This window comes from Limulus polyphemus, unplaced genomic scaffold (genome assembly GCF_000517525.1).
Source record: "Limulus polyphemus unplaced genomic scaffold, Limulus_polyphemus-2.1.2 Scaffold2926, whole genome shotgun sequence".
Taxonomy (NCBI): Eukaryota; Metazoa; Arthropoda; class Merostomata; order Xiphosura; family Limulidae; genus Limulus; species Limulus polyphemus.
Genome location: NW_013668536.1, coordinates 108,270 through 118,848, shown reverse-complemented (window position 1 = coordinate 118,848; position 10,579 = coordinate 108,270). Strand labels below are relative to the sequence as shown.

Sequence of the window (10,579 nt, the reverse complement as noted above, 5' to 3'; positions counted from 1 at the left end):
GTGAAGAGGTGCAGGTCTAGTTTGGGTGAAGGTAATGGAACATCGTTAGTGATATTGGATCAGCCCAACCACCAATACAAATTATAGGGTAATGAATGACACAGGTGAGCCAGTGAGGTCAAAGTTTCCTGTGACAGATTCCTCTGGTTGTGCAAGAACCAAAGGAGAAGGTGCATATGTGTGCAACCTAAAGAGTTAAGCATTTCTAGTGAAGCCATGGTCTCCAAACACTAAAAACCTCTCTGCATTATGAGTAGGATAGGTGGAAATTCTGATGACTAGTAGTTCCATAGATTGCAGGCAGATAGGAGAATGCTGAGCACAGCTGTGAAATGAATTGAAAAACACTCCCAGGTGAATAAAGTATTGAATAGGGGTGAGAAAAAATTTGGAAGTGTTGATAAACACCAGCTCCTTGTAGATAGATGTGATTGGAAAGAGGAAGGAAACATGATGAGGACTGAGGGGAAGAGAATTGGTGAGAAAGTTAATGGGTAAAAAAGTAGAGTAACCCCTGAGCATATGGCAAGTGTGACAACAAGAGCTCAAATCATGACAGCTGGGAACCCATAGAACCCAACTCAACTTAATCATCACTGAGGAGCTCGATAAGTCTAATTCCTGGTAGGAGAGGAAAACTGGGAAGAAAACTGGGAAGTGGAAATTAGAAAGATGGAAAACTGGGGACTAAGATAAGGTACAATGGCAGAGAGTTGGGTTTGGGACAGTGTGGAGATAAAGGAAAAAATGGAGGATTAATGATGGTCAGCCTCAACCAATGATTCAATCAAATCAGGAATACCTCCAAAACTTCAAAGCAAAGAAAGGAGGCTAGGTAAAGATCTTGTAGAAGGGAAGAAAGAAGTCAAACTTGGGATAGGAGAGTATCCATACCCAACAATTCTCAGCAACAAAAAGGCAAGTGAGCAGGGAAGTGGTAGAAGTGGAATATGTCCCAGTTGAGAAGTGAAGTGAACAAGAATTGCCTGCAAATTTCTCTGGGCATGGTGAAGTGCTTCAGACTTTGGGTGTAGAGAGTAGAAGTAAAGAAATATAGTTTAATAACTATTTACAACTATTAAGGAAGTAAGCTAATTTACCTTTGCCAGTCTCTGAAACATTCAAGACCTTCCCATTTTAGAAGGAACATTTCAGTGACCTCATTAAACAGTTTGCCTGAGCAAATTTGCAACATACATTCAAATATCCTTAACTTAAAACATATACTAACATATGACACTACATCAACAATGTTACATTCTATATATCATGCTCATCCTAAGTGTAGAGTTCATGAGAGTTTCATTCCAAATACAGATATTTCTAATAGCATTTAAGCACAAGAACTGATGTTAAAGTGGCTAACATTAGCCTGCCCCCACACACAAAATTAAGCAAAAGATTGAGATCACAGTATACTCCCCAGATCATCAATTTTTTTTTTATTCTAGCATTTTATTACACATTGAACTATTTAAATTAGAATAATCATATAACATTTAACTATTGAAATACACACAGGTTACAGTCTATATATTTTTTATATAAAAAAGTGAACTAAATAAAAATAGTACTGTGATGCTTGTTTATTAGTACAGTGTTGAAAATGGCTAACAATAATGCACTGGTGTGATAAAAAACACATTTAACTGGTGTTTTTCCAAGAGTATACTCGCACTAAAATATACATCTGTTAAACCTATACCAATGAGAGTATTTCTGTTAACCTAGCTACAAAACTGTTACAAGTCAGTGATACTATTGTGGTATTTTTAGGTTAAACTGATTTACTCAACAGTATTAAGTAGGTCTGCTTTAAAATGGGAGGATTAACAAGATAAATTACAGTGATGCTGAATTTTTAAATTGCTGAGTTTTAAGCTAAGAAATATAGAGAACAGAAATGACATGTAACATAAAATGAGAACAATTTTTATTAAAGCAAAGACAAAACATAGTACGCATTCTTGCATTTGGACATTGGATGGTCACTTTCTACTGGTCTCATAAAATGATAAAAAAATTTTCTTCCCTCAAGATTTCTTCCTGGCAACTAACCCAATTGAGATCCCATATAGTGCTATTTAAATCTGAAGTTTTTCTCAACAGGAAATATTGGATTTACCCATAGTAACTAGTGTTACTCACCTGACTGGTCATTCTCATTTAACATAGGGATGTTCAAAACTTTCAGATATCATCTGTCCTACAACTGAAAGTCGCTACTGTCATTTATATTCTTGCACAATGTGCAGGATTACAGCACTATCTTCTCTTTGGTAGAATATGTATTATTTTTAAATAACATTAAAGACAACTAGAACAAAGTCAACTTAATGGTTTTCTGGACCATGTGAATCTATGTGAATACTGTATATATTGAGACTACACAAAAGAACATCAACAATTTTCATGTTAGATACTTTACTTCAGTAAATACAACTAAATACATTTAATAAATATATAATTAAATATAGTTTAAAATGTCTAAATATATATATATACTCTCTGCATTTCAAGCTACATGTAACTGGAAAAAATTAAGAGAGAGAGTAATTGTACAAAATTATATGTATTTTTTCTGCAGCTTAGACTTGTTTTGCAATTTTATATATTTGGAAAACATTTTCCTAAAAGTGCTGTTCAAAACAGGAGACTACAAATCAAAATTTTAATTTTTTTATACTTAATGTTAAGAATATAAACATCCATGTATTTTAGAAAAAACAAGTAAAAAAAAATCTGACACCTCAGTCAAGTGTCCATACAGATTTTAAATAAAACATATTTGTTGATTTTTTTTTTAAATCTTTAAAAAGGAAGGTAAAATATTACCTTATGTGGGATGACTTTCTAATAATTTTCAATGGTTCTATGGATGGCATAGTATAGAGTGCATGTTTTGGATTGGTAACCAATACCACAGGCCACTGGCCATGCTTCAAATCTATGAATGAAAACATCCCATGATCTACTGCTGCAACTCTGTATCTGATATAAAGACAAAGAAAAATTTCGTATGTGAAATAAAATATGTTATTGTCTTAAGCCTTTAAATTCTATATATTAATTTTAATGAAAACTTATTTAATAACCAAACTGTATATATATATAGAGAGAGAGAGCATTAAAAATATCTCCTTTTGAATATCTTTATGCAGTATTTTATCTCACAGGTTTTTAGATACATCACAATATTCAGAGTGCTAGAAAAACATTTATTTGCTAGTAAATAACATGTATATCCTGAGTTTGCTTTACAGTACTGAGAAAACTAATCATATACGCTATTGCATATTACAAGGTAAACAGCATATAAAAGAAATTTAATATATAAAACTTTGTTAGTGAAATTCAACAAACATTAAAGAATGTCCAAAAATATCACTGAAACAGCTTATTTTACACAAGTCTTAAGGTGTTAGAGGAACTAATCTTTATCAGAAAGAGAATGTCATTGGTATGCTCTCTAATAATAATTATAATTCACTCATATAGATTTAAGTTATAAATCAATATTTAAATTTATGTTAGTGATCATTTTTACAAGAACTAATAGTAACTGCTTCTGTGATAAACTTCCTTCACCAATTTCTTTATTTTTGATTTCCCAACTGAAGAGCTATTTCTGTTAATAAGTATGAGCTATATTTTAAAGTTGCTTTCTGTACAAACATGTGCTCTAATAACTGTCATATTAACTATGTAAATATTCTCATAAAAGATATGACTAAATGTAATATATATATTTATTTGGTCATTACTTGTTAAATTTTTAAAAAATCACAAGTTTTAAATTTTTTTAAAAGTCTGATTAAATTTACCCACAATACAACAAAAAACAAACAAACACAATTTAAGTGAGTATATAGTATTGAAAGTAATTATGGAAACAGTGAATAGAATAAGTATAAAATATAAATATTATTGGATTACTCCCTTCTTTTGTATAAAATGAACTGTACCAAAGTACAGTAACATATTGATAAGTTTATACTGTAATTGGCTGTTATTTAACCAACTAGACAGACAGTGCCAGAGCAGCATGATTGCTTTAAAAGTACAGGCAATAATACTATTCTCAGCAACTGTGTAGTTAACACTCTAAAGGCTTCCAGGACAGAAGTGCCACATGACAAACACATAGAATTATAGTTTTGACTGGTGAAAGTTAATCCATGTGACAGACTGAGGCACAATTTAGCAGATGTATGGACACACTGACGAAGGTATATGTAAATAGTACTAGTGATAATAGAAGTTGTAAAGATTGAAAGCCCAAACACTTCAAAAGTGATATTAAGTAACTCAGTAACCTGAGTGCTTTCGAAAGGTGGACCTTTCTTCTTCAGTTTGCCCTTGAAGAAGAAAGATCCACTTTTCAAATGCACTTGGGTTATGGGGTTTTTATCATTTAATATCAAGACTTACTGAACCTATGTTTTTTTCTGACATCATTAAGTAACTCAGGGTATGTTATTTATATAAAACACAATAATCTATTAAAGATATTATTAATGCTCTAGTTTCAGCAGGACCATTCTTGTACCCTTGTACATAAAATACCTATGGTGTTTGGATCAGGACATACTACCACAATTGCACCACAATTACCACAATTGCAACAAAAGAACAAAAACTGTAAAAGTGAATTTGGTTCTTCTTATCTATTGTACCAAATGTTCCTCTTACATTATCTGCAATAACATATGAAGAAAAATAATGTCTCTCTCCACCAATCCCATGATATTTCTGGTCCAAAGGGTCATTCAGGACTCATTTGCAATACAGCATTAAACATTTAATAAGAAAATGTAATTGTAACTCATTCAAGAATGTTTTTTAACAGACATTTCACAACTTTGACATTTTAATAATATGGTATGTTTATTTCACAAGTAAAACTTTTTTGTAAACGTTGAAACTCACATTTATGACCTATATCTTGGTGTGTGAACTGTAAACAATGAACTTCTAGAATTTTTATTCTATTTTTTTGCTTTTTTCTTAAACCTATATTTATTACCCCAATCAGAGTAGTGTTTTCTGCTAGCTTGATGTTTATGTTTTTAGACCTTCTGTTTGTTCAAAAAGAGATCTTGACCTTTACTGCTCTTTAGTTGAAAATATAATAGCATGTGTCAAAATTATACAAGTGTTTGAAAAAGCTGAAGTTGGTACGATTAACTGTAACCAACAGTAAAAGCAGTATGAAGAGACAAATTTAAACATTTTTGTAACAATTAGAAACCAGACTTTTTCTTTATATCTTCTGGTAACTTTCTTTCCAGACTCGATGTTTTTGTGTGAACTATACCTACTGAAAAGTTACAGGAATATTATTCTATGACAAAATATCAACTATGGATACTAGCAAGTACAGTAGGCTAGGCCTGCAATGGCAAGCTAACCAGATGAAACATTGTATTTCCAATAGATTCTTGCCAATGCTCACAGAATAGCTTTTCCTGACTTCTGCTGCCCTTTATATGTACAATTTTCGCTCTCCACTAACCTTGATACTCCCACCTACCCTCACATGTTTTTACATGAGGCAGCAGCATGACAGCATGCAAATGAGCATGCAACAATCCTCAGCCAATAGGAGCTCAACACAACTCCTATCACACCTGACTCCCTCTATGCAGCTTAGCTCAACTTCATTTTGAGATTGTGCAACAGAAAAGGAAAAGACACCAGAAGTGGAGAAAAAGGATGGAAAGCATGAGGAGAGGTAAGAATATATCGGAAATACATTTTCAGTGTAGGAAAATGTTAGCTTCTGATGCAATATCGTATCTCTTCTCACAGAATAGCTAAAATCCCTCAATGACCTGTTGGAGGGACTGGTATAACAGTACCTAGATGACCTCCTTTCAGAAAGTGTCCAAAGGAAGCTCATGGGGTATGTGAATGAACAGTATGTAAGATACACTTAATGGAGAATGCACCACTTCTGAGCAAGTGAAAATATCCACGAAAATGATGTGTCACTGTCAGAATTTAAAATAAAATATATATTTATATATCTTTCCTTTTTGCCAATTGTCAAACAGAAAAGCTTTTAGTTCTATTTCTTAGTAGTATAAATCTATACTATGTGTTGTTGGGCTTAGGATTCTTCTTCTACAATAGGTGTCTGTGACATGTTAGCAATAAATTCAACGATGAATAAACAGCACGCACTTCACTTGTTTTGTAGTTAATATGTATATTCAGAACAAGTTAACGTATATACAATAAATATTTCAACACTATAGATATTATGGACATATCATAAATACTACATATGTAGTTCTCTCCTTCTCGTCAAATATCCACTTAGGCTTATTCAATTACTTTAGAATTTCGGTTGACAAGCTGAGCTATCTTCTGTATTTCTATCGCACTAGTATTCTCTGTGATTCACTTACAAATGTGGCGTGATTTACCATAATCATTTGGTCTTCTTTCTTTTGAAGATCCTCTGTTCCTTTTGTCAAAGTGCACTCAGGCTGATTCAACAAAGAGACCTCGAACGAGTGATTTACGAGACAACGGATGAGTTGTTGGAGTGGATCATAACCAACCGGTTCCAGGGAGACAAAAGGAAGTGAACCAAAGCCTGACAGACAGTGAGCAGTTTCAAAAGATTGACATGCAGAGGTGATTCATCGACAAAAGAGAACCCAAAAGAGAAGCATCTGTGAAGAGGTGCACCTCCGGATGAGGAGGAGTAAGAGGAACACCTATTGTGTTGTCTAGTTCAATTACCAGACAAATTCTACATGAAGGGAAGGAGGGAGATGGATAATGGCATCCAAGAAATCCTGAATGAGGTTCTAATGATCTTGTAAAGCCCACTGAAGATGTTGCATGTGGGCTTGACCAGGGGAATTAGAGCTTCCAAAGAAGCCCACATCCCCAAAATATATAGAACCTCTTGCACATTTGGAGAAGGAGAGGAGAAAGTGGTTTGAACCAGAAGCTCCATAGATCGCGCATGAAGGGGGAGAAGAGTGGGCCTGGCTGAGGTGGGAATTAAAGAATACCCCAAGATGAAGAAGGTATTGAGTGGGGGAGAGGAAGGACTTCTCCACCTTAACCAGCTAACCTACCTGTACAGCCTCTTGAAGAAGAGACTCGGTGTGAAGGAAAGAAGTGGCATGCAAAGAAGCTAGTCGTCCATATAATGGTGGACACAAAGGCCCCCTAGAATGGAGAAGGTGGAATATGATAAAGGCCTTGACGACCCAACAGAAAATGTATGAAGCTGAAGCTAGCTCAAACAGAAGAGTCTGGAACTGGTGTCCAAAACAAAGAAAATGTTGGGATGCTGGGCAGAAGGGAATATGGATCTAAGCATCTGAAACATCTAACTTCATCATCCAAAGACTGGGAGTGAAATCCCATTAAAGAGATAGGTAGGACTCCATGGTGACTTGAGGAAGCAGTTCAAGGAAAAAAAGTAAAAGTATTTGAAATCATACATTCATAAATTTATTGTAGCATAGAAATAACATGTACTGCACTGTTTAATTAGAGAAAGCACAAAATACTAGTGTATTGTACAACTTATTCACTTTTCTTTTGTATTTTCTATAATTATGTATTGTACTAAAGACAACTTGACAATTTAGTTGTAATTACTCTTTTTTACTTTTAAAATCATTTTGCTAAACAACCCTTTCCATATAACAGTTTGTTTCCTAGTTTTAACTGTCTGTCATTTTTATGCAGTTTAGTTTGCTTTTGACCAGTTGTTTGGAGTTTTAAAAAATCATCCAAGGTAAAAAAGTAATGATATGTTATTTTTTCATGTTTTGTTGTGTTATCTTTATAAACCACACATACACCATAATCTAATTTTTATCTAGAGATATGAATGTAGCAACAGTTAAGCATACTGGAAGCACTATGTGCATTAGAATAAAGTAAAGTATAATGAACAATGGAATTTGTTTGTTAAATTAAAATTAGTTACTTTATTAATGTTCTAACACATTATAAAATTACAAAATGATAATAATAATTGATACATCTTATCATTACTCTCATTAAAATTGTCCTGAAGTTCAATGTCATGCAAGTATGTAAATGCATAACTCTCTCTATCGTTGAAAATTCCAACTACAACTTACCCCTCTTGCTATGGGTAGGTTTAAGTGTGCATGTCTCAACCTTTTAGAGAGTCACATTCAAAACTGAATTAAATTACTTTAATTAACAATGTATACAAATAAACTTGCATCAAAATATAGTTCATAAATCAAATTTTAATATTATATAAGTTTTGCATTTTAATATTAAGAGAAAATGTTGAAATAAATTCTAAATCTCCCCTTGTATGAGAATCATGACATTTGTTCTGTAGGTCTTGCCCATTCTTAAAGATATTTACCACCCTTCTCTGTAGTACAGAGTTTAATGTAAATTACTCACAATAATATATCTATTACTGAGGCAAAGTCTAGTTTTTTTGGCCTTCAATCTTATTTGTTTACAGAGATATAAACTAGAAAGTCAGATCCACTTGCCACACCAACCTGTCACAATTCCTCTTTGACAAATCATTGCCATAGGAAGCAATTATTGAATGATCAGGCCATTGACATATTTTCATTTCTAGGGGAGGGGATGTGGGCACGCCCCCAGAAATCGTTTGAAAATTTAATGCTACGAGATTGGATCTTTAGCCATTTTAACTACAAATACTGCATACACACAATGTAATGTACTGAAATAAAAGAAGCAAGTTCTAATACATAAGTTATAGATGTACATGCTATGAAAAAGTTGTCAGGCCATATCCTGACTGGCCTTACCACTTCCTATGACCCTGCAAGTTGCCAATAATTCTCTCTGATGACTGCTTGATGTGCAAAGTGATTCTCATGTTAAGATTAAAAATTCTTTTCTTCAACTGAAAATTTTCAAGTTTCATTTGTGTAACCTCTAAGTTATCCTAAATAAATATCAAATGTTTTCTCCAATTAAACTTTATATTTTAATTATAATTGATACATGTTAACAATATTCTAATTAAACTTAAAATTGTCCAGAAGTTCAATGTCATGCAACTATGTAAACACTTTTTGAAGTTTTCCTTTGTGACTAAATGTGAATACATAATTTTCTCTTGTTGAAAATTGCAACTACACATTAGCCATCTTGCTATCGGTATGTTATAGTGTGCATGTCACGACCTTTTACAGCATTACATTTAAAATTTAATGTAGTTGTTCTACATATATAATTTACTGGGAAGCAGTACAAGTGTGGGTTACATATCCGCCAATGATGTTGTAGATCTACACAAAATTGATGGCACCCTGACATCAGCACACTAGGAGAAATTCTGGATTTTTTTTTAATATTGCCTTAAAAGATTAAGGACTTAAAACTTGTATACAGTTAAAATATGGATTATTAGCTAAGATTTTAAGCTATACTAATTGGTATAACATAATCAAAAAGTAGTGTAATTAGATTTTGAATGTAGGTCAAAAACCCTCCTGACATGCACAGTAAAGGATACCCGTGCATAGAGGGTTAAATGGTTAGCTTAAAAGTTAAGTAGCTGTGAAATTATTGATCAGATTTAAATAAGATTTTTTATAATGATTCATGTTTAACTTAACTATTTCAAAACCTATTCTTAAAAGCTAATGTATTTAGACTGTCTAAATTAGAAAACCTAAGATAACTAAACTAAAAACAAGAGTTAAGCTACAAGTTTTTAAACTCTAACAATTAACCAAAGTAGAATTAATACCATAACTCTCTAAATGAATGTTTAGCACATTCTTAAAGTAACATTACCTTCGGTTGAGCTTCCAGTCGCTTAGTTCTAACTCAAGACTCCCTGTTGAATGCAGTGTGTACATGGATGGCACTAACCCTAATAACGTGTGTAAGTGACCACATAAGTAGGGTCCACTTTCCCTAAATAAAAATAATGTATTTTATTAAAACATTTTGACTAGCACAAAATATACATTTCAGTGAAACATTACTTGAAAATGATTATTCTATTTTTCCACAGCATATGAAGATATGGGTGGGACCAAGTGTTTTACTACATGATATTAAAGTTTTTCTTTTTTATAAACTTTTTAGAATGTTACCTTTCACAAACTACTGATAATGTCTGATAGTCAGCTTATGTTCTGAAAATCATAAAGTGTATGTACAAAAAATCATCAGACAAAAGAAATAGTTATGAAGTTCCAATTTTGATTGCTGATGAAGAATACCTGTGGGAATGAGAGATAAACTTTGGTTCAGACAATCATGTTATTTTAAGCTAATATTCTTTATCAACTTGATTGTAATAAGAATGTAGAACACATAACTGATAGCTAGGCATACATGTTTAATGATGATTGCCTGTGGTAATGAGAGATAGCACTGCATGAAACTTTGGTTTGGACAATCATGTTATTGTAAGCTAATATTCTTTATCAACTCTCTTGTGATATTGAATGCAAGACACATAACTGATAGCTGGGCATACATGTTTAATGAAGATTACCTGTAGTAATGTTTATTTGTTTTGAATTTCGCACAAAGCTACACGAGGGCTATCTGCACTAGCCAT

General features: G+C 32.9%; 1 protein-coding gene across 1 annotated transcript in view; it reads right to left on the bottom strand.

The window, feature by feature from the left end:
* LOC106468234 (transmembrane protein 62-like) overlaps window positions 1–10,579 on the bottom strand; it is a 102,172-nt gene that overhangs the window by 34,100 nt on the left and 57,493 nt on the right. The window contains exons 7-8 of the mRNA XM_022396566.1: window positions 9,802–9,924; window positions 2,836–2,991 (exon numbers count right to left, since the gene is read on the bottom strand). Of these exons, the coding sequence (XP_022252274.1) occupies window positions 2,836–2,991; window positions 9,802–9,924 (279 nt within the window). The remainder of the gene's footprint in view (window positions 1–2,835; window positions 2,992–9,801; window positions 9,925–10,579) is intronic.